Source organism: Ceratotherium simum, chromosome 27 (genome assembly GCF_057802395.1).
Source record: "Ceratotherium simum simum isolate JZ-2026a chromosome 27, ASM5780239v1, whole genome shotgun sequence".
Lineage (NCBI taxonomy): Eukaryota > Metazoa > Chordata > Mammalia > Perissodactyla > Rhinocerotidae > Ceratotherium > Ceratotherium simum.
The window spans coordinates 19,025,612-19,050,592 of NC_141926.1; the positions used below are offsets into that span (position 1 = coordinate 19,025,612).

The 24,981-nt window shown below is 40.8% G+C and overlaps 1 protein-coding gene across 3 annotated transcripts in view; it reads left to right on the plus strand.

Annotated features, from left to right (window-relative positions):
• Positions 1–5,641: 5,641 nt before the first annotated feature.
• APP (amyloid beta precursor protein) overlaps positions 5,642–24,981 on the plus strand; it is a 264,561-nt gene continuing 245,221 nt past the window's right edge. Inside the window, exon 1 of one of the 3 annotated variants that reach the window (XM_087418186.1) lies at positions 5,642–5,826. In XM_087418186.1, coding sequence (XP_087274312.1) covers positions 5,770–5,826 — 57 coding nt within the window. In that variant the 5' untranslated portion in view covers positions 5,642–5,769. The remainder of the gene's footprint in view (positions 5,827–24,981) is intronic. The other 2 variants (XM_004429513.3, XM_004429515.3) reach the window with 2 other exon arrangements.

Genomic DNA, 24,981 nt, shown 5'->3' on the forward strand with positions numbered 1-24,981 from the left:
GGTCCTCCATTCTGCAGGAAGGGGCCAGCCCCATGCAACCCTCTCACCATCTCTGGCAAGCAGCCTTTCCAAGCACTATGCTATCTGCAAACAGGATGCATATCTTTCATGTACCTGGCACACGCCCTTGGGAGTGGTTTAGGGTTTTGCCTAATCTTAGCATACTGCTTAATTCTACAGCTCCATCCCTTTCTCTCCCATTCAAGGAAGCATATTGGAATACAAATGAGTAGCCTGATATAAGGATAACCTTGAGTTTGCTCTCATTTATGTTTTAAAAAAAAGTAAACCACTCAAAAATTTGGAACTTTTCTTAGCAACATATTACTTAGGGACCCACCTACATGACACTGGTTTGAGAGCCACCACGCTAACCGGCAGTCCCGGGTAAGGTCAAAGTCAGGATTCCAGTAGTCACTTAAGTGACAGCTACTGTGAATTTCTGTTCTCTCAAGAAAAGAGAACTGATTCCTATTACAAACCTGGCACTGTGCTAGGCACCTTCTCAGTTCGTCACCACACCATCTGATGAGGAGAAATGGAGGCTCTCGTAGCTTCCATAACTATTTCCAGAACTGATATGTAGTGATCAAGCTTTCTCAAAGCCTGAGTCCTTTTCCACCATTGCCCATTGCTGCCCTATTACTCAAGTTCCCTAAAGAAGCCAACCTGTGTAATGCCCAAATGGTTCCATTAAATCTTCCTGCTACTGGATTGATTTCACACTTCCTACCTTCGAGGTTGGCACGTATGGCCTATTTCTTTCTCTTCTCTTGTTCTTCCTTTTTATTCCATAAACTCTAAGAATATTCTTTTAAATTACTCCTTGCGGCAACCTTGGAATTACCATCATTCTTCAAACAAGTTACGTAAACCAGCTGCCAATAGTGCTCCCTGGTTAAACATTTAATTTTTCTGTCCCATAAAGTTGCTACTGAAATACATTTAGCCCACTTGTAAACTATCATTTATTTGAATCTGAAGGCTGTCTTTGAAGTAGTTATGTGTAATGATTGCAGAGAAAGACTAAATTTTTAAAGTATGTATTGTTTGAAAATATATGAACACTTCACAGATGCACTACTGAAGTAAAGACCTATGAATGAAGTAGTGACTTAAGAAAAAAGACAAACAAAATGTCACTTCTTCTGTCTGCAAGCAGGTCTATTAGATATGGGTGGTTAAATGTAGGTATGTTAAGTTCTAATTATTAATTAAAATTGTTCTTTGTATCTATTCATTAAAAAGAATGAAAAAAATCTTATGTGAAAGACCATGCCCGTCATTGGAGAAAGAATTTTATTATAAAAAGTTTGAACGTTATTTATAGTTTAGACTTCTGTAGATATTGAAAGCTGCAGATGAGATAAAGAAATTAATAATGCCCTTCTGTCTTAGAGAAGGTAGAATGAGATGAAAGAGAAGACAACTTAGGATCTACTTCTGGTCTACAAACAAGAATTGGCCTGACGTGCTCGAAGGAAGGACAGGTTAAGAAGTGTATGAAACTCTCAAATATGTCACAGTGTCTGCCATCACTGCTAATACCCAGCAAGGTAGCACCTCTATAGAAGGTACCGTAATTTCCAACACTATTAGAAGTCTGGAATGGCCAAGTAATGCAAATATTCAACCAGCAGGCAGCTAAAGAAACCACTCTGGTTACCTAGAAAGCATTCTGGTTTCAAAATGACATGAATAAAAGGTGGAGAGAATCCACTCTCAAGGACAGAGTTGACGGTAGCTTAAAATGTAAAAATAATTTTAGGGGGTCCATTATGGACTGAATTGTGTTCCTGCAAAAATCATACATTGAAGCCTAACTCCCAGTACCTCAAAACATGACTGTATTTGGGGATAGCTTTTAAGGAGGTAATTAAGTAAAAATGAAGTCATTAGGGAGGACCCTAATCCAATCCGACCAGTGTCTTCATAAAAAGAGATTACGACATACAGAAAGAGATGCCAAGGGTGCACACTCACAGAGGAAAGACCAAGTGAGGACATAGCAAGAGGGCTGGCATCTGCAAACCAAGGAGAGAGGCCTCAGAGGAATCCAATCCTGCCAGCACCTTGATCTTAGACTTCCACCTTCTGGAACTGTGAGAAAATAAATGTCTGTTGCTTAAGCCACCACTCCATGGTATTTTGTTATAGCATCTCTAGCAAACTAATACAGATTTTAAATGTCAATACAAGTTCAAGGTTTGATAAAATTTTCTAAGGAAAAACGTAACAGGCCATTTTATTTATTTTCAGCACTGGATGATCTTGGGAGGGATAAGCTAGCTGTTGGGGATCATGATGCAATGGTGATGCATGATGGAGAGAAAGAACTCTTCAATTTCCATTTTTTTCTGTTGAGCTGAATGATTTTCTGTTTGAAAAGGGTAGAATAACCATTGGTCATTGGTAATAAAGGTCAAAGATTAGTATAGAACAAGTCCTAGCTGCTCCAAATGAAATCCTCTTATGGGCTGAATTGGGTTCGTCTCCCATATTCATATGTTGAAATTCTTATGTTGAAATCCTAATTCCCAATACCTAGAAGTTCATATGTTAAAAGCCTAATCCTCAATATCTCAGAATATGACCATATTTGGAGATAGGGTCTCTAAAGAGGTAATAAGTTAAAATGAAGTCATTAGGGTGGACCCTAATCCAATATGACTGGTGACCTTATAAGAAGAGGACAGGACACAGACACACTGAGGGATGACCACGTAAAGACAGAGGGAGAAGACAGCCATCTGCAAGGCAAGGAGAGAGGCCTCAGAAGAAATCAACCCTGCTGATGCCTTGATCTCGGACTTCTAACTTCTAGAACTGTGAGAAAATAAATGTCTGTTGTTTAAGCCATTTCTGTGTTACTTTGTTACGGCAGCCCTAGCAAACTAATACAGGGCCCATCTCCTGGCTAGATTAAGATTGCTTTTGGTGATATTTGCTGGGCACAGATAACACCCTAAACACAAGATAACAGAGATGTGGCTCGCAGCACTACGCATAAAATAGATTTGGGAGAATTGGTGGCAAGTGTGACCAATCTGAGTCCACAAAGTCAAATGCAATGTCAGGCTGCAGACAGAGGTGAGCAATAGATTACTCCACGCTGCTCTGAGTGGTCAGAACACTCCTGGAGTATTGTAAACAGACGTAGACAAACCAGAACACACTTAGAGGAGAATGGCCAGGGTGTGGAAGGACCCAGAAACCATGCCATTCGCACACTGTTGAAGGAAGCGCCGTGTTTCCTCACGAAAAGAGGACTATGGGGGCAGAAGCAGCATGAAAAGTGTTGGCAAATATGTGAAGACCCGTGGTGTGGAAAAGACCTATTCTGCATTGTCACGGGGGTACAACAAGGACATCTGAGTGGGAGGTTAAAGGAAAAGTATGTGGGCTTTAAATGAGGTAAAAACTTCCTAGAAACCAGAAAAGCTCCAAGACAGAATGCACTGCCTGAAGGGCTAGTGAACGTCTTACTAGCCGAGGTATTTAAGCCTAGGCTGGGAATGTCGTGGAGAGTCCAGTGGACGGGTGGTGGGTCCCTTCCCCAGTGTTGCAGGATTCTAAGGAGGGATGTTCTTGTATCTCCTGCTCAGGGGATGTGGAAGATACCTCAGGGCAGGAAATGGCATTAAATGCAGAAGAGAGATAGAGGCTAAGAAGTAAAAGCCATCAGAATCTCTGAGCAGCGATAGCACAGGAGAAAACGTAAAGAATGTCCATCAATCTGACACAGCAGCTAATCCTCTTCCCCCAGGGAATATCTTGTCCAGGGAATGTGTGAGTTTGGTGAATTTCAGCATTGGAAAGGCAAGCTGCTAAATCTAAGAACTTTTATTTTTATAGATTATAACCTCACCTCTATATTTTTGAATTTTGTGCTCAATAAAAGTCCCTTAGTAAACGGCTTCCTCCCTCCTAGGACTGGCTTCATGGGCGTGGAATTGTGCAATCACACAGCGCCCTGTGCTCAGAAGGGCTCCACGGTTGGTTTAACACTCTGCTGTCACCAACTGAAAATTCTTAATTTTGGAACAATGGGCCCCACCTTTTCATTTTGTACACTACTCCGAAAAGCTTGTAGCTGGCCTTGCTCCCTCCCCATCTCGAGTCACACTCCTCTTTGCATTCAGATGCCTTCCATTGCTCCCACAAACTGGGACAGATGGAATTGGAATTATGGTGGAAGGTAAATGTGTTTGGGAAGCAACTGTTTTGCTGTCACTTAGGCTTTTTCCTGTAGTCCCAACTTCATGTCACTTACTTGTCAGATTTGGAAGAATTTCCTTAGCTTCAGTTTCCTGATTTATAAATGGGAATAATAATAGTAAGGGTCACACTGGCTTTTGTAGAAAGTAAATGACATAAACAAAGCATGTAAAGAAATACTGCATGATAACAAATAATTGTTATTATTTGTTGAAGACTTTCCAAGGACATTCAGGGGAAAAAGTAATCCAAGGATCAGGATTGGATGCCTAGAAGGGGAAAAGATAGAAGAGAACATTTAGGGGAGCTGGCAGAAAGAAGGTGACTTAGAAAGGAAGTCAGCATCCCCCTGGCTGAGCCACGATCTCACCACCAGAATCCCGGGCTATATTCCCTCCCACTAGCCCCACTGCAGACTGAGGCTCAGAGACTGGTGCTCCTTCAGGTCAAGAGCAGGGGATTCATCTGGGCAGTTCTAGACCATTCTAGACTAAGTGGACACTAGCTGCGCACTGGATGAATTGTGTTTAATCTAGGAGAAAGTGGCTTCGCAGAAAGTTCATTTCTGTAATTTAGGACAGACACAACGAAGAACAAGGGCAGAGTTCGAGGTCAGAAGTTCTTAGTTATGGGGGTCGAGTAAGAATCACCTCTCCAGATCCTTTCCCTCTTAACTTTCACTTCACCCTCATCTCAGAGGTATGGTACATCCTTGCTTGATAAAAACCCCACCCCAAAATAAATAAATAAAAAATCCTTTTATCTAAGAGAAGTAAATGGGTCGCCAGCTTCTTCCCTAGGTCCGTCGCCTTTTTCCTTTGGTTCGTTCTAAAGATAGAAATTCCAGGTTGCTCGTGGCTGCTTTTGGGAAAAAATGAAGCTTTTGCTCTCTCAACAAGCAAAGCAATCCTATTTCCTTTAAGCTTGTCTTGTTCTCATTCTCTTCCAGAAACGCCTCCCCCATCGCTCCAAACCCAGACAAAAACCGAAATGCGGACAAAAACGCACCCCAGCAGCAGCCTTTTATACAACAACCCTGAGAGGCCTGCGGGGTCGGATGAGTCAAGCTCACGGGAACGAGCGGAGAGTGCTCTCGACTTTTCTGGAGCCCAAACGTCCTACGACTCACCTTTCCCTGAGCCTGCACCGTCCCTCTCTGGCCCCAGACTCTCCCTCCTACTGCTGGCGGAGCCCAGGTGGCCGGCGGGCGGGGAGGCGCGCGGGGGGCTGGAGGAGCCGGGGGCGCTGCACCTGTGGGCGCCGGGGGCGCGGGCCCCTCCCGCCCGAGCGCGCGCAGCTCCCCGGCGGCTCCGCTAGGGGTCTCTCTCGGGTGCCGAGCGGAGTGGGCCGGATCAGCTGACTGGTCGGGCTCCGAGCCCCGCCGCCGCGCTCCTGCTCCGTCAGTTTCCTCGGCAGCGGTGGCAGAGAGCACCCGGAGCAGCGCGGGGGCCACCACAGGCGGCGGCGGCGACGGCGGCGGCACGGGCAGAGCAAGGGCGCGGCGGATCCCACTCGCACAGCAGCACACTCGGCGCCCCGCGCAGGGTCGCAATGCTGCCCGGTTTGGCACTGGTCCTACTGGCCTCCTGGACGGCTCGAGCGCTGGAGGTGGGTGCCGCGCCTCAGAATGGGGGGGGGGTACAGTGGGGACCCGATCCCCCCAAGTCTTTAATCCCGAGAACCTGGGGGCAGTCAGGGGGACTCCTCTCGGCTCCGCGCCCTACGCCCCCGCTTGCAGGCGCCCTGCGCATCCCCGCCTCCGGCCCAGCCCTGCTCCTGGGACGCGCGCTCCGGCCCACGGAGAGGGAGCGGGCGAGGCGTCCGGTTCCCTGGCCCGCGCTAGTCGGGGGCGAGAAGAGGAGGAGGCGATCCTGAGCTCAGACCCTGACTCAGTCTCTGCCGCGGGGGCCGGGGGCCGGGGGCGGCGAGAGACATCCAAATGGGGGGAAGGGAGAGGGAGCACGTGGGGAAAACTGAAAACGCAGAGTCCCTGGATCCTGTCCCCAGCTCTTAATCGCTGCCCTTCCTTTCTCTCAGGCCCTGGGGAGGAAAGTCGGGACGGTTCGGGAAGCTGGGCGCCCCCCCACCCCCGCTTCCCTTGGGCTTTTCTGCCCGGTTTCACCTTCCTTTCGCATCTCCACGGCCCCTTCCCTGCCCGACCTCCTCCTCCTTCCTCTTGGGGCTGCTCGGGGCGGCCGCCTGAGTGCGACCCCAGCCGGGGTCGCGCGCTGCCTTTCGCAGGCAAACTTTGTACATTTCTGCGTCTCCCTTTTGTGTAAGTTGCGAGAGATGGGAGTGGGTTGGAGACCCGCAGCCACCTCACACCTTCCCCAAGCCTGGACGTCCCGGACGTTCGCTCGCACCTTGAGCTTCTCCCATAGAGGGAGAAGGTCCCCGGGAACAAAAGCCGCGACACCCCGCCCTCGCCAGCCCGGGGCGCGGCGGCTGAGCCGCGCTAGTCTGCGCCACCGAGGCTCCCGCCCGACTCCCTTCCCCGCTCTGCGCGTCTGTCCCGGAGGGGGTTGGGGCGCTGCTGGGGCCGCTCTGGCGGACCCTCGGAACCCCTCCGCTTCCCACCCCCATCACCTCCGAGACGTGTTAATTCTATGCGGGGCTGTAAAGTCCTTGAGAAGAAATACGCGAAGAGTGGGGTGTGCATTGGAAAGGGCAGTGGCGGGTGGTGGGGAGGCAGGAGCTCTCCCCTCTGTGCATCAAAGGAGGCGTTTGTCTGATTAAGGCGCGGCCTCTTCCCTGGCAGAGCTGGGCACTCTGGTTTAGGCGCCCTGGGGACGCGGGCTGCTGGGGATGGTCTTCAGGGTGTTTTTTTTAGGGTACAGATAAAAGGATTGAATTGAGTGAAGATTAAGACGGAGAAGATGGCGCCTCTGCAGTGCAGCAAAGAAAAGCTGTGTGGAGGCTGCAGCCTGGTGAAATCCACCCACCACTAGGTGTATATAACAAGTCTTCCCCATTCATCCAACTCTCGAACATTCAGCTAACGCCTGTGCAAAAATGACTGTTTTTCTTTTCATCTAAAGATGCTTAGAAGTTGTTTGCGTGACAGTTGGCACAGAGGAGGTTGTATTTCGCATCGTTTGGGTTCCCATTCTGTATCTTACTATTTGCAACCTCCTGTCCCCATTTTTTTTTCCTCCTTTTCCCCCTACCTCATGGTAATTTTCCAAAAAAGCAATTTCCGGACAAGTGTTTTCCTGTAATTCCACTGAAGCTATGACACCATTACAGTTTTTTAGTTCCTCATTTACAAGGTCACTGAACTTTTTTTTCCCTTCTGGTTTTACCTACAAGAGTGTCTCAGGAATCACCTTAGGGCTAGTTAAGACATTGTTTTAAGAGTTGAAGAATTCGGTTTTCCGTATTTTTTAAAAATGCATTTAATTAAGGGAACTCTAATTTCTCCAATGACTTAAATTTACTCCTACCATTATTTCACTTTTGCTGATTATCTTACTACACGTTGAAAAACACAAATTAAGTAATTAAAAGCAAATCATAGCCTTTATTTGAAGCGTTCATCAAAATATAAGTATTTAACTTTTTTGAGCAATATTTTTTCCTCTATAAAAGAGGCACCATGTAGGCAAATACAATTCAGATTTATTTTTTGGCCTGTTTGATTGCATTTCTTTGCTCTTTCTGCCATCCTTTTGGACATTTTCACTGGCTATTGGCACCTCCCTCAAAGGGTGGAGGTGAGATTTACATTGGTCCGTTTTGCAAAGTGTTAGTGGAAGGGTAGGCAGATCACTCTAAGGAGGTTTGAGGGGGATTTATCCAGCTCTATCTGTGTTCACTGAAAAGATGTAATTATGAGTTGACTGTCTTTTGTAGGGCTTAGAAAATAGGCCTGTTGCCGATGGCTTTAAAAAAGAAATGAATAAGCGCAGTGATAATGGGGCCTCAGTTGGGGGAAACGTGATTACCTGAGTTGATGATTTTGCCTGGTGTATTGATAGACTATGAGTTTAAAAGACCCTGACATTTATTTATTTAAACTTGCTTCTTCTTAAGTTTTATTTTCCTATAGGGGGAATGTTGAACCTAATCACCATTATTTGCTTTGATGGTGGTGCTAGTTCACAGATTATACATACATACTCATACTGACTAGTACTGCCCTAATGGTAGATGCCGGCACACACAATAGTGAAGCTCAGATTTGATGGTAATCTATAAGGAGTCACTGTATCTTGCTAATCAATGGGAAGCCGTGATAACCGGCAAGGCACAAAAGCTTCTGTCTTGTCACCCTAACCAGCAGAGGCGCCTGACAGCACTCGCGAGGTTATTAGTACTGCGGGGAAGTACTCCAGGTAGATTAGGATCCCTGGTTCTGACTGGGGAAGTGAAAGGAACATGCAAGTTACATAGATCATAAGGTTAAATGAGCAATGACTGAAAAAAATGAAAAAGAAATAATGTGGTCCATTGAACGTGGGTTTGAAGGAAAACGGGAAGGTTATCTCTATGGGTAAGGCTTTCTCCCTGCTGCTAGAGCATCCATACTTTATGTTACTGTTTATGGCATACTCGTGACTTCTGTACAGATATTTATATGAAGATGAAGGTTGTCAGTCATCCTGGAAATAAGCATAGCTATTATGTGCCTTTCCTGTGGCCACTAAACTATCACTGAAAAAGTGTAACAAAATTAAGTAGAAATGTACATTCTGTTTCCGCAAATTCGATCTAGGTAGGGACATGTATTACCTTGAGACTTACAGAGCATCTATCATTAATATATTTCTTCTTTAGTCTCTGCCTCCATTTTATCAATTACAGATGCAAAGATAAACCTTATAAATGTACTTTAAATGTAAAGCTCCGGGGTGTAAGGTTTACTTTGACTGTATCCACCTCATTACCTCCCACCTTCAGTCCTCTGCTCCCAGGAAGTTTGCAGCATAAATAAGACAGGCACATGCTTATAAAAGAAAATAGAAAGTGTTAAGTACCAAGAGGAAAGTACAGATTAAGTGGTATAGTGAGTAAAAGCCTTACAGTGTAAACATCTGTATTTAAGGAATAAAGGAACAATGGGATGAGATAATCCTAGAGAATTTCCTGGTAGTTCATTTCCAGCCAGGTTTGTATCCCAGGTCTAGAGAAGGGAGGTTATTAAGTCTTTGTGTTTACAGTATTTGTTTACATGCCTCTCCCCACCTTTTCCCTCCCAGAGATAGACAGACAACACACACGAGCGCACACACACACACACACCCCTGAGTGTGTGGGTGGAGCGAGTGTGGGATTTGATTCTTTCCATCTATTAATTTGGGACATTTTTATTGATTCTCTTTTTGGGCCAAGCTCTGTCTGCAGCTCTGAAGATATTGTGAACAAAACAGCCTTTTCCTTCATCAAGCTTCCAGTCTAGTGAGGAAGACAGATAATAAACAAATCATTATAAATGTAAATTCGTGAACTGTGACAGATGTTGGGACAGAGAGGACAAGCGCATGGTATACTCTGGAGAGGAGGAGGGAATTCGAAATAAGGCATTGAGGGTCTGAAAGCAGGATCTGAGAGCTCTGATACCGTATCTTCAGTATGACCTTGACTGAGGGAGTGAGTACGTGATGAAAAACGTGATTCACTGGGCTGCAGCCAGGAGGGTGGGGAAAATACATGTTTCATTGTGTTTTGTTTTTTTGCTGGTAGTTTTCTACCTCTCTGTTCTACCTGACTATAAAGTGGCTTCTGTTCCATAGTGGCATCCCAGATACAGATGTACTGAATAGGGATGGATGCTAGCGACCATCTTCTGCAAGTCTTTGGAAGCGCTGTCACCCTGTGTCTCACAGCCAGTGTACAGACACACCCTTGTGAGGGGCTGGAGGAAGCTAAGGTGAAGGAATGAGGACGCCCCCTGGATGAGTGGCAACTTTAAGCAAGAAAATATCTTATTTCTTAATTTTTTTGTTGTCATGAATAAAAAGAAAAGCAAATAGTACCTAACCCCTCAAACTGAATTTGCCAATGAAAATCATAGTGAAGGGGAAAATGTTATGTAACTATTTATTCAGTTTAATGTGGATAGTTTAAGAAATAGCCGTTTCAGTGAGGACACTGGTGTTTTTCTTTGAAAAAAATATTTGGTGAATTTTCCCCTTCAGATTAATCCTGATTAATAGATATGCTTTACTGGTACCTTTGTAGAAGTAGAAATCCACCAAAAATTGCATTAGAATGACTGCTCTAGGGATAAAGAAATTCATTAAAAAAAAAAGTCTGGACATGTTCATCAATTAATATTTCTATGAAAAAGGCATGCTTGATAGATTGGTTAGTTGACTGTTCGAAGTGGGATGGATACAGAGGACTCAGGTTCACATGTATGAAATCTTAGCTGCAATAAGAAGCTAAGAGACCATTTTATTTAGATTTAGTTTGTGTGGCTACATTTTGAAGAAACATAGAATCAGATTCAGCTTGAACTTTGCTAGGATTATAGTATTTCATGAAAAAAGGTAGTGGTTGAAATGGGGAAGGTGAGAGGTTTTTAAAAGCCCAGCTCTATGGAAAGTAATGGAATTGTTCCCACATTTATAATGTTGATTTCCATACCAGCGAGATGTTAGGCCGGCAACACTGAGTCATTGAGTTCTTCACATGTTCAGGGGAGGCAGCATCCTGCACTGATCAAGAGCCTGGACTGGGGTGAGGTGGCCTGGGCTTAAATCCTGGCTCTGTCTCTTTTGAGCTGTGGACTGTGGGCTATCTCCATGCCTCAGTTTTTTCCTTTGTAAAATAGGGATAATAATATTTATGGTTATTGAGGATTAATTGAGTTAATATATACATAAAATGTTTGAAACACAATATAAGTTAATATATATGTATGTAACGTGATGCACCTTATAAGCCTTATGTGTTAGTTTTATTGTTAGTGCCATCCATTCAGTTCCAACTCCTAGTGACCCTGTGTACAGCAGAGCGGAACCCTGCCTGGTTTTTCTGTACCATCCTCTCACCTTCTGGCACTATATCAGACAGTTCTCTGCTGCTATTCATAGGGTTTTCATGGCCAATTTTTTCGCAAGTGGGTGGCCAGGTCCTCCTTCCTAGTCTGTCTTAGTCTGGAAGCTCTGCTGAAACCTGTCCACCATGGGTGACCCTGCTGGTGTTTGAAATGCCGGTGGCATAGCTTTCACCATCACAGCAACACGCAGCCACCACAGTATGACAGCCGACAGACAGACAGACGGGCCAGACAGACAGACAGACAGACAGGCGGTGTGGTTCCCTGACTGGGAGGGAACCCGGGTCTCAGCAGTGAAATCACTAAATCTTAACCACTAGACTACCATGTATTAGTTAGTTACTACTACTACTAGCTATGATGATGATGATGATGTAAAATAGATATATTTAAGTCTCACACATAGTTGAAAGTTAAAAGAAAAATCTATATGATGTTTAACTTATTGACTAATGCACTCACCAACCAGATAAGACTATTGCAGGAAATAGGCTGTTTGTTCTCTATAAGAACGAATGAATTTGATCTAAATTAAAGAAGGACACTGCAGATAAAATTTTTAGAATCCATATTTAAAAATTTCATTTGTTAAATATTTATATATATTTTATATTTCAATTGGCTTTTTAAAGAACATTAAAATAATTTCATGCTCACTGAAAAATTTAAACAGTATAGAAATATGTAAAAAGTATAAGCAGTTTTTACACAAATGGGAAAGAACTATTATGTGCATGCTGGCAGCTTGCCACACTAGTCTAATACTGAGCAAGTGTGTATGCTGGCTCGATTATTAACTCAGCTGTTAGTTGACTATCAGCTATGTGTAAAGAGCTGTGAACAAGTTTGGTTTAGTTTTCAACAAAACCTTTTCTAGAAAAATGAATAAACAAGTTTTGTCAATCAAGCAGAAATGGAAGATTTCAAATTCTAGCAAAAGAATTTTGGTCCTATGGAATTATGGTACTAGGAAGAAGAGAAGCTTGAAATGATCTTCACCAGAGGATGAGGAAACCAAAAAGCAGACTACTTGAGAATGCAGCATTTCTATAAGAAATCAGTTTTCAAAATGAAATGAATTATATTACCAGCCAGATGATGGTAAACTTGATAGTGATCTACTGCTTAATTAAAAGCATAAATTTTTTTAATCAGCATATTTTGCTCATTATAAAATAAAAGGTTTTCAATCTCAATTTCAGAATTAGGCTAAGGATATTGGAGAGTACATGCAATTAGTGATACTGTGGTTAAAGTATGATTAACACACTGAAGAATCAATAAGCAAAGTCCTAAGGAATCTGTGGGTTTTTGTTACACCATTTTGTGGATTTATCATTGTCCTGCTCCATCAGAAAAAGTGGGTTCAAGTTGGAGGATGTAATTACTGTAGCCATGTTTGGAATAAACATCCTTCTCCGAGTAGAAAACCGTGAGGAATGAATTAGATGGTACCACAACCACATATGTAGAGTCAATGAGCAGCGACAAGGAATAAGCAAGATAAACCTTACAGAAAGGGAAAGAACAATAAGTCTGTTTTATAGATGTCTGAATTCTGAAATTCTTAAGGTTTTATTAGCAATAGACCCCACATAGTGTTTGTATCTCCTAATTTCCAGATGGTCTCTCAATTTTTCTTTTTTCTCCCAAGTTCAGATGATTTTTAGCTGAGGAATTTGATTGAGCAAGAAAAGTTCCCTTTTTTGGTGATTCATTTTGTTGCTGTGAAATTGTTCTTTCCCTGATTCTCTTTCTTACAGAATCTAATAATTTGTCTCATGCTCTCAATTCACTTCCACAGAAACCCACATACTATCTTTATTGAAGAAGGTAAGGCATTCTGAATGATAGAGACTGATAAATTACTTTTCAGCCTTAAAGGATACTGATGAGAATAAGAGATCTGCAATATCAAGAAAAGTCATTTGTATTAAGTGAAGAAAAGCATGATTATTCTTGTTGCTTTGCTAAATTTCAAAGCTTTAATGACTGTAATATATTTTGACCCCGTGGAGACATTTTACAGGAAGAAAAACCAGAGGTTTAATCCTACCCTTGAGATACATTTGTGTACTTTAGACCTGACCCCACACCCCCAGTTACCACAAACTCATTTGTTTAGTTTTTCCATGTCTGCACGTGCTTGATTACAGTAAAATTAATAAGGCAACACAATTCTTACTTTTAATCAAAAATGAAGAAAATAGAATTGTCTATTAAGACTTGATTCGTCCAAAAAAGGACTTTTAATATCTGCTGTTACTATTGGATGAATTTTCAAAAGCATAATTACTGTTTTATAAATAACACTACTCAGTTATTTTGTAGTGGAATTAATAGGCACACATGATAAAGATAGATATGTGCCATTTCTTAGCCATATTTATTGATTTTTTTATCTTTCAAAAAAAAGAATTCTCATCTTCTCTGAAGGCTGAGCCTTTAAAACTGATGCAAATTTTTTTAAATCTTAGTTTAACTCTTGAGAGACTAATATTAAAACCTATCATATGAAAAGTGATATTTGAGAGCAGATATTCCCCATACTACTGATACTCTTAATCCTTTATTATGATTTGTTTAAAACGAATACAATTTTGTCATTGCAGTATGTTGGTTTGAAGATAGAAGTGATAAATTTTTAAGAAACTCCTATAGAAACTTGCAAATATGCAGATTAACTATTCCAGGAATAATTTATTCACAGATATGTATTAAACTAATTAGCAATTTAAAATTAAAATTAAATTTCTATAGAAAAATGACTAGCTTATTTCAGTACAGAGAGAAATCTAGATTTTTCTGAGCACACTCAGAAAAGGAAAATGCACTCCTTCATTTAACAAATGTGTCTGAGGTCCCTGCCCTCAATGGGAGCTTACAGTAGAGTGAGGGTAGACAGAATAAATAGGAAGTAGTCAGGGACTTAATAAAAATTATGTTGGGTAAGGGATATAGGGGAATGCTGTGTGGAAGTGTGTTGTGGGTGTGATATTATATGTGGTATTATCAGGAAAGGTCTCTGATCTGGTCACTACCCAAAATGTAAACTTACATATCTGGAGGAGAGAACTATATATTCACCATTGATGTAAAAGAATAACTGTGGACAGGGAATCTACTTCAGAGTGGTTAAATATTGAAAACAAAAATGGTGGCGGAGAGATGTTAATACTAATTGTGATCACAAACTATTTCCTATAGTTTGTTTCATCATGAACACAGTACGTTACATCTAGTGTTTACTAAATATTTGATAAATATTTTCAATGAGTACTCTAGGAATTTTGTATTGTGGTGATAAAAGAATTATGTGTTTGATTCTTGACAGTTGAATTAACTTAAGTTTAAAAAATTGTGAATGACACCTAACTACAAACGTTAAGAGAAAAATTAAAGCCTTTTAAATAAGACTTATTTTTTCAGCCTCTTTTAGAACATTTTATTGTGAAAAGGTTTCGTAAATGCTGTCAATAACTTAAAAATGGTCAGTTATTTGCAACTCTTTATTTCAGAAATTCAGTTGGCCCGATAAAAATTGCCTCGTTCTTAAAATATTTCCTCTGTCCTCTAATTGGGACACTTTCAATTGAGGGTGCCTAGAAATTATTTTGTTTAAATGAGATAGTGGAGTTTAGAAAGAAAATGTCGTGTATTGGAATTAAATTGAGTGGCCATCCAAATGAATATTTCAATATAGTTGTCTTTTTTGTTTGCTGCTTTTTTTTGCCGTTTTACAGCTAATTTTTATTTTTTACTTTGGTGTAAACCAGAATCAAAATTGGCCCTTTAAAGAAAATAATTGAATTGTTATTTCTGTTCTCTTAAAAAAATTGTACTTTTCAAGTTCAAGGGCTTGAAGCCAATGCCACTTTATGCTATTAACTTGACAGGCATTGAAAATCTAATTGAGGTCATTATGATTAGCCTTGTATCTTGCTAGTGTTTTCTCAGGCTTGTTTTTAATGTTTTGTGTCAAGTATTAAATCCTCTTACACCACAGAATCGAGAAAATTTGAATCTAATAAAAGTAAACTGAATTTTATAATCCTATAGTTGTTTTGTGTGGGGGAGGTTCTTGGCTAACTGATAGGACGTTTGAATGTGAAGGCAACTTTTTTTCTTTTTTTTTTTTGTGAGGAAGATCAGCCCTGAGCTAACATCCATGCTAGTCCTCCTCTTTTTGCTGAGGAAGACTGGCTCTGAGCTAATATCTATTGCCAATCCTCCCCCTTTTTTTTTCCCCAAAGCCCCAGTAGATAGTTGTATGTCATAGTTGCACATCCTTCTAGTTGCTGTATGTGGGACACGGCCTCAGCATGGCCGGACAAGTGGTGTGTCAGTGCGCGCCCGGGATCTGAACCCGGGCCACCAGTAGCAGAGTGCGCACACTCAACTCCTAAGCCACGGGGCCGGCCCAAAGGCAACTTTCATATTGCTGTTAGTTTGAGGAACTGTGATGGGCTCCACTTTCAAGAGTCCATTTGTGACAAAACTGCAATTTTGGAATCACTGCATACTTGTCCAGTGAAGTATGAGAGGAGAGAATCCTCTGAGGGTAGCCATGTGACTGGATGGCTGAAACAGCGGAAGCAAAGGCTGCTGGATAGAGATGTTGTTAAGACAGTGCAAGTCCCGGGAACTGGGGGTTGAATAATTTATCAGCATGGCCGTTCCAGATATCCAGGACAAAGATAGTGAACATTCCCAGGCAGGAAGGACATCCTTCAGTAAACAAGATAGGAAGCTGACCCACCTTGTTTCTAGGCAATTCGTTTCCTTGTGTGTACTTGCCATGTGAATATTTCATTTCACTTTTGTGAGCTGGACTCATAGGTTAAATTTGTGTCATTGTCCATTTTCTGGGTCATGTTGTAAGGACACAGATGGGAAGTATTCAGTTGGTTGGAGTGTATCTTGTGTGTATGTGTTTTTAGTTGTATTTATTGATTTCATAAATAGCCAATAAAGAGATAAGAAAAAATTTTTAGTGTAAGTTTTTCCTGGAGAAAAAAAGACATCAGTTAAAATATCATTCCAAGAGTTTATTGCTGTTGTTAAATTATTTATGCTTTTAAAAAGTTTTGACATGTAACCTCATTGCTCATTTGCTCTTTCATCTCAGAAGTAGAACACGTGAACATAAACCAGGGCCCATTGATCAATTCTTCTGTTAGCAGATGAGGGGAAGGTTTAATGCAGGGTGTTCAATTGGCTATTTGGATTATATGTTCACCAATTTTGTCTCTTTTCCAGATTTTCTCAATTTGTGATTGACTTCTGTGATGTTGACACTGATTTGGAGTTATTTTTTATTATTATTATTCATTATCTTACTGCATTTTTCTTCCCCTTACCTTGAGTTTTTTAAAATATCATTCGTTTTATGGACATGTACTGGATGCTTCCTGTGTTTTGGTAGTGACAGGAGCCCTAATATCTTTGTGGGATGTGAGTAAACAGAGAAGTAACTCAGTTTGTGCCTTGAAGGATTTTGCAGCCTGATGGGGGAAGAAAGAAAAGCAGAAATAATTAGGCACCATGTGCCAAAGGCTACAATGGAAGAACTTACAAAGTCTTCATAGAGAAGGCAGGCAGCATTTGAACTGGATTTCAAGGATGAGTGGAAGTTAACTGGGGCATGGTAGGGCTTTCCAGACAGAAGGAACAGCTAGGGTGTAGAGGTTCAAAAGAGGAAGCCATGGGAATGTGGGTGGGAGAGGTGGTGTGGGGATGGTAGGAGATTAAAGGCTTTGGATGCCTTGATGAGTTTGAACTTCATTTTCTGAGCAATGGGCTACTCTTAGATGTTCCTAAAATGGGCGTATCATTGATGACTATGGTTCAGTTAGGTTTAGGAGCCTTTGCAGAAGTCCTTGTGAATGTCTACTTAATCTCATTAGCCAGATGGTAGCACCTAGCTGCAAGGGAGGCTGGTACACACCATCCATTAGCTGGGAGTTTTGCCACTAGGAGTGCATTGCAGTTTCTCTTCTTAAGGAATAAGGAGAGGTAGGATATTGGATGACAGCTGGCATTCTGGGATGCAGAGTAAATACAATACAAAGGGATGCAGAGAAAAATGGGTTGACTAATAAACGTTCTGAACCAAACCAAAGGAAAGATTCTCCATGAACAATTAGAGTAGGTTTTTGGGATCTGCCCACTTATTTGCTCACTAACCACATCGGAAGCACATCTTTGGGGAGTGATGGAGGAGGAGACAGGAAATGCTTTTTTATTTTTATGGCAGGAACACCCAAGAGCTTGAGCCTTCACTCCACCTAAGATGATTTAGACTTGTGTTCCTTGGAAGTCCTTCCAATCAGAGTGATAGAAAAAGGGGTAGTTCCAGCGGCTCTGTGGATAGCAATGGCAGTGTCAGTTCACTCTCCCCGTTGGTAAACTATCATTCACTTGATCTGGAGACTTCCCTAAAGCAACTTTGTTGTGCTTGTTCTTTGAAAGGAATAGCAGATAAAACAAGCTTGGAGGCTGTTAGAAAGAGCATGATGCTGAGAACGTCTTTTGAGCTAGATTTGCCTACCATGTTCAACTTCTTTTCCATTGCTACGCAGCCATTCAGATCTGTTTATTGCACCCGTGTTATTAAAATAGAGTGGAAAGATCTATGGAGAAGAAGAAAATAAACCTTAATATATTTATATCTGTAAAAATGGGACTGCCATTTTAAAGTTCATCTTAATTACTTATCTATTTTCTTATTCATTTCAATTATTCTAGAAGTTGTCAAATGAAGATATTTACCAGAAAGTATGTGATGAAATAAAGATGTGGGAAAAACCTAGAGTCCTGAGCAGGCTTGATATAATCATCACCATTAGGGAGTGTTTGGGGTTTTATAGTAGGCATTTTATCAGCACCTAAAGATTTATTTAAAATATGTTCCAATAGTTTGACATATACGTGGTTCTATCTTAAGGGAATATCTAAAATATCAAGGTTCCTTGAAAACTACTGTTCGTTTTATTTTCTGCATTATTTCTTTCTGAACCCGTGGTTCTCTTTAAGAGTAATCAAAGCGTAGTTCAAGTTTGATCATCTTAAATCTTGGCATTTCTTTTCTTTTCTTATTTTGAAGTATCTATCAAGGAAATATTTTCTCTTATCAATTCTAGATACTGCCTTCAGAAAAACAAATGACAAGTTGTACGTGAATCAGAAAGAGTAGCCAATATGTGTTTGAATGTATGTTTCTCTCATATTACCCTGGCCCTATTATGAAATTATACTCTTTTTTTTTCCCGATATAAAGAGTGGGTGGTAATTTACCTCTTGTAGATTTGAAAATTTGTTTTAATTATATTAGATAGAATTTGAAAATATAAAGAAAATCTTGTTCTTTAATTCCTGCATAATTTTCTAATGGTCGTATAGTTTATATATTTTGAGAAACTTCATTTTTTTTTAATTTCCCCAAAGAACATATATTTTATTCTGAATTCTGTTGTGTTTTCATGTATCTGAAAATATTTGACGTAATTACTGGCTACAATTTAAGCCCACTCTGAAATGGGTATGCCTTAGTTGGCACTGGATTGCAGAGTTGGAGACAGTTGCTTGCTTTATTTACTTGAAATAATTGGTAGTTGATTTTGCAGGCAATTAGATGTATACCTTTGTTTAAGGTCACCCAGCTGAAAAAGTTGGTGGTCTAGGAATATGTTGAGCAGTATACTTGAGCATTCCCTCTCGACTTACTTGAATCTTATAAGTGTTTTGTTGGCTTTGTTCATAGTCTGTTGTATTTCTGAGTAAATGAGCTCTCCAGAAACAATCTCTGCTTCTCTGATCATTTAACATACATTAAATAGATGCAGACTGCAAAAATTAGTGGAAAAATTGCTAGTAGATATCAGTGAAATGTGGTCCATCCATGCAAGTTCATTTTAGTTGTTCTTATGAAATTCAAACGTGAGTTTTAAAAAAAGAAGATTGTGATCATCTTTATAAAGTAAACTAAATTATTACTTTCAATATGTGTTCAATTCAAAGGAAACTGAAAACAGGCTACAAGTGCCTGTGTAAAGGTGCATCCGTTTAGCATTATGCTTAGAGCCTACAGTTGATAATTAAGATTTAGCCTTAGAGTAAATGAAGTGATATTAATTATTTTTAGGCCCAATATCATTTGCTATTGATTCACTATTGGTGAGCAAAATAAGGGACCAAAAGCATAGCTTCAAAACAGTCATTTATAAGTGTTGTATGGAAATGACAAGCTCCAAGTCCTAATGGTGCGGAGCTAGGGAATGGCAGTGTTCCATTGAGATGCTCTTCCAGTGTCAGTTCATCTCAGAATTCCTCTTGCCTTCACTTGATGTCCAGGCCTAACTCTAAAGCAACGCTGTCCAGTAATATAATGGGACCAGAGATGTGATTTAAAAATTTCCAGTAACAACCTATCAGAGTAAAAGAAACAGGTGAAACTCGTTTTAATATGTTTTATTGCTCCCAGTAAATCCAAAATATTGTTTCAACATGTGGTCAGTATAAAAATTACTAATGAAATATATTAAATTTTTTTTTTTTCATTCTATGTCTTCAAAATTATACTCAGCATATTTTAATTCGGACCAGCCACATTCCAAGTACTCAATAGCCACATGTGCCTAGTGGCTACCATATTGGACAGTGCCGCTGTAGAAGGGCCAACTCAACCTACTGTTGTCTAGGAAAAAAATCATAGGTTTTGGACCAGGTGGTATCCATAAGATCTCTCTAAGCCCCCTCATTTTACAAATAAAGGAACTGGGATCTGGAGACATTGAGTTGCCAATATCACTCAAATATGAAGGGTCAAAGCCCAGTGCCTGTCCTCTGACTTCCAGCCTCTTTCATTACCCTTTTTCTGTTCCACATTGCTGTGTTCTTCCTTTTTGTGTTCCATGTTCCTCTGTCCGCTTCAGTATGTACTAATGTTAGGTGGGTGCTATCAGTGACATATTGAGCCAGGAGCTTTCAGAAAATCTGGCCCACTTGAAAAGGCATGACCTCATTTGGACAAAACTCTCATTTGGGGCAGGGTAAATAAAATTACCAGGCATATCTAGAATCTTTCTGGAATAGTAATGGGAGGTGATGCTGGGTCCCGTGATCAATTTGTCTTTTTCTGGTGTGGGCACTGTTGGAGTAGGAATTAGGGGGACCGTTAGGACCCAGGGGATGTGACTCTGAACACTGGTTGAAATGTCAGCTGCCCAAGGAAAGGAGAGATCAACAAGGCATTACTATACACGTTTTGTTGTGTGTATGGGGTCTGTTCCTGGAAACACTGGGGTTAAGCTTTTTTTTTCTTTCAGTTCTTGGAAGGCTGCTGGTATGTGACCATAGTTCTTACCTAATTATACTTAAAGCATGATATTTTTTGACAACTTAAGCCCAGTGCACTTCTGGCATGTTATTTTCAAAATGTAAGCAAATGTGGAAAGCTTTCCACATGGCATGGTGGTTTGGTGAAGGCAGAGGATTGGTATGCTCCTGGGATCATTGCTGCAAAGTATTTGTTTTATAATATGAAAATGCATGATGGGTGAACTTTTAGAGTTGGAAGTTGTTTTTCATTTCATTGCTAAAATATTTATCAGCCTGGATGTTGTAGATTGTGTAAGAGTGCTTTGAAGAGAGTTTACGTTAATTCATGTGACTTAGGTTTAGTGATTTTAGATTTAGTGTTAAACTCACCCATTTTTCTGTTTGAGCCTTAGGACTTCTCATCTGTGGCTAGGCTTTACCCAGAAAGGCACTATTGATCCTTAAACATGCACTGTATTTTCTTCATATTCTATGATGAAATAATTATATTTTGCAATGCTGATGTGTAGGACAATACTTAGAGTATTTACGGCTTGCAGGAATGAGTTAAAAGTACAGGAATATATGAATTTCCTTTGGCAGGTGTCTATTAAACTTAAAAAATTGTCTTTTTTTTGTGTGTGTGTGTGTGAGGGAGATCAGCCCTGAGCTAACATCCGTGCTAATCCTCCTCTTTTTGCTGAGGAAGACCGGCTCTGAGCTAACATCTATTGCCAATCCTCCTCCTTTTTTCCTTCCCCAAAACCCCAGTAGATAGTTGTATGTCATAGTTGCACAAAAATTGTCTTTAACCTTAAAAAATTCACCATATATTTTTACCAATTTTCTCTGTATTTTTCATAGTAAAATATAACCAAGAGGAACAGAAGTTTAGAGCTTTGAAATGTTTGGGGGACTCATATGTTTTTTATTATGTTTAAGTTAGATTTTTTGAATTAGAAAAGTGTGATAAATATATTGTAGGTTACTTAGAGAAAATTTTAAAAACATGCATAATCCTACCACCCACTGATGTCCATTTTATATCATTTTTTAAAGCATTTTTGAGGTAATTTTATATCTTGCATTTTATTCCTTAACATTAAATCTCATGCTATTATCAGCTCTTTGTAAATTAATGTTTAATGGATGTATGAATCTGTTTGGGGCAGTGGGAGCTATGGAATTGTGAGTGTGTGCATTTTTATTTGGCATTTCCAACCCGAAGTTAGGCTGGAAGCAGTGATGTAAGGAAGGCGCGTGTGCCAAATACCTGTGACTATTTTAAGTATTTATTGAGTGATCTAAATTGCTGCTCTCAATAGTATTCAACATGGTGGTCCTTCAGCTATGACGTAGTACTTACAGACGATGAGATGAACCGAAACCATAGAGATTCACCGAAACCATAGAGATTCACAAAGATAAAATAAGGAAAACCTGACGTAGTAATTCACATAAGCAGTCCTCTTATTTAATAGTTTCGTGGTCACTTGTGTCGGCGGAAGTTTGACTGTAAGAAGTGTAGACTTGACAAGCAATCGTAGCCGGAGCTCAAATGTGACCTCAGTGAAATTGTGGTTTCACTTCACTAGAGCCATTCGACGGGAGCATTAATTGGGTTGTGTGATTACACAGATGTAAGTAAAGCACCCTCCTTCCCATTTCCCAACTCTTTAAGCCTTTCCTGATTTTATGTGGTTAATAAGTCAGAAACGTTTATTCTGTGAAGTTCCCAAAAATAAGAACCTTTAGCCACAAAAAAGAACTAGACTTGTCTTTAAATTTAACAATGTGTGACGAGGCGCTGCTTCCATAGAACCCTTTGTAGGATTATGGAGCCCATTCAGCCAGACCCGTTTAATCTTTGATTACTAACTGCTATTTACTTGGTCAGTTAACTGGTTTTATATTATATTTCATATTATAGGTTTTTGGAGCAAGGACTATGTTGTTTATTTATTGTTTACTTATTTTTACTATATATAATACTGTAAATATATAGTGAATAAATGCCACGCCCAGAAGCCCAAACTTCTTTTCCTTTGTCATGTCACATCTCCACAATTTACTACTCTTTGTTAAAATGCACTATAAGCACTGAGGCCTAATTGCTTCTTTGGGGCTTTCACTTCTTTTCTATGAAGCTCCCCCTCCATGTAAAAATATTAACATCAAATAAAACTTGTATGCCTTTTCTCCTGTTGATCTAGCTTTTGTCAGTTTAATTTGCACGGGCCTGGGTTATGAACCTAAGAGGGTAGAGGACAAACTTTTTTCCTCTCCTTTAATATTCAACCTGGAAGGAACAGTAAATGCAAGGCTGTGAGGTGGGAGCATTCTGGGGTGTCTGAGGATGTACATGAACTGTTACAAACATCCCACCAACTATATGTACATAATTTACCAATGACAGTTCACATTGATGAATCATTTATAAAAGCTGATGGTAAGTGTCTTCCATGTTGAATTTACTCAGTCTTGGAGAAGAATGTGTGTTTTAAACAAGAGGAATTTATGGAAGACATTTGGTATTCTAAATATCTAAAAGAGCTTTTAGAGTATATAATAATTCATCTTTGCCTCTATATTTTAAAATTTTAAGACAGGAAGAAATCCTGTCTTTTAGTTATTTTAGGTTTGTTGTTTTCTGAGTTTTTTTTAGTCCCAGTCGAAAGAACTTGCATTAGAAACTTGGCAGTCAGTCGTGTCGTACTGTTGTGATTTATTAGATCTGGAATAAACACCTCTATTTCAGGCATATGTAAAAATAGATGCTTTTGGCTTTTGTAATAATAATAATACACAGGTATATAGCTCTTTCTATGAGCCGGGCACTGTTAGAAGTGCTTTGCATGTAATCTTCAACAGCAGCCTGTGAGGTATACTCGTTCCTATATCAAGCTGGTAAAGTATGAGCTAGGAGGGAGCTCACAAACTAAGTTCAACATCTGTGCTCCTAACCACTTATCTGTCCTGCCTCTAGCAAAATGGAATGATGGGTGGAGTTCACACAGTGTTTCCTGTTTGACTAGGCAATTCGCTCCTTGAGAAAACAAGCCATTAGAGTGGCTGCTTGATAAGGAATAAGACTAAGCTGTTAGAGCTTCAGTTCCTGGCTGCCTCCCCTCCCTCCATGAACTTCTGAGCACTGATGTCTCTACATGGCATCTTCCCCCACATCCTACAATCGCTCCTTCCATCCCAATCCCATTCCTTCTTTTTCTCTTAATCGCACATAAGATGGTCCAGAGTGTAGATATTGGAGTCATTCAGACCTTGGATTTGAGTCACAACTCTTTGAATTACTAGAATTATGACTGCAGGAAAATGACTTAATTTCTCTAAACCTAAATTTCCATATCTACAAAGTATCGTTAAATAGGTTAGTCAGGAGGAAAATTGAATTAAGTATAAGGTACAAAGCCCAGAGCCTGGCCAACAGTAGGCCTTGAGTGAATAATGGCTCTGATTTTCATTTTAAGCCCCTTTGTAACATCTCATCTTCTTGGACCCTTCAGAATGGTCCTTAATGTTCAGATCAGCCACCCTTCACCCCTATGAAAATGCAGAGGCTGGGGAAGAGACCTGGCTGCCTGGGGAACTGTGCCACTTAGCTTTACATTTCAGTGCTCTCAAATGGCTGGAAGGCTGTAGCATCTCAGCATTGCCTTGATAACATTTTTGATATCTGAAAACAGGAATGACTTATATGAATTCTGCATAAACTTTGTTTCTGGTCTAGTTGTTAGAGTTTGAAATGTCTGTGAACCCAGAAGAAAAACCACTTGGAAAGGAATTTAAAGAATGCTTGTCCAGGATGCGGTTCTCCTGCCCGTCCACTTTCCTGCCCGTCCACTTTCCTGCCCCTCCTTGGCATTTTCACTTGACCCTGCACAAGTGACAGCCCTGGCTGCCCGGACCAGCTGGAGACAGCCACAAAGTTCCTGGCTACTATCTCTCAAAGATCTCTACTAACCCCTTTGAAAACAAAGGGATTGATTACCACATATCAAAGGGGACTGAGAAGGAGGTAATTGGGAGATCTCTCTGAAGGGACCTGTGGCTTCTAGCACCGGCAGAAGCTTCCTGAAATGGTAGGTAATGCTCGTGCCTTAGGTAGGATGATGTCATCTCCTGGGGACCTGCTCACACATAGCATTGACCGTGTGTTAGAAATGTGCATTTCTTTTTTTTTTTGCGAGGAAGATCAGTCCTGAGCTAACATCCATGCTAATCCTCCTCTTTTTGCTGAGGAAGACCGGCTCTGAGCTAACGTCTATTGCTAATCCGCCTCCTTTTTTTCCCCCAAAGCCCTAGTAGATAGTTGTATGTCATAGCTGCACATCCTTCTAGTTGCTGTATGTGGGAGGCGGTCTCAGCATGGCCGGGGAAGCGGTGCGTCGGTGCGCGCCCGGGATCCGAACCCGGGCCACCAGCAG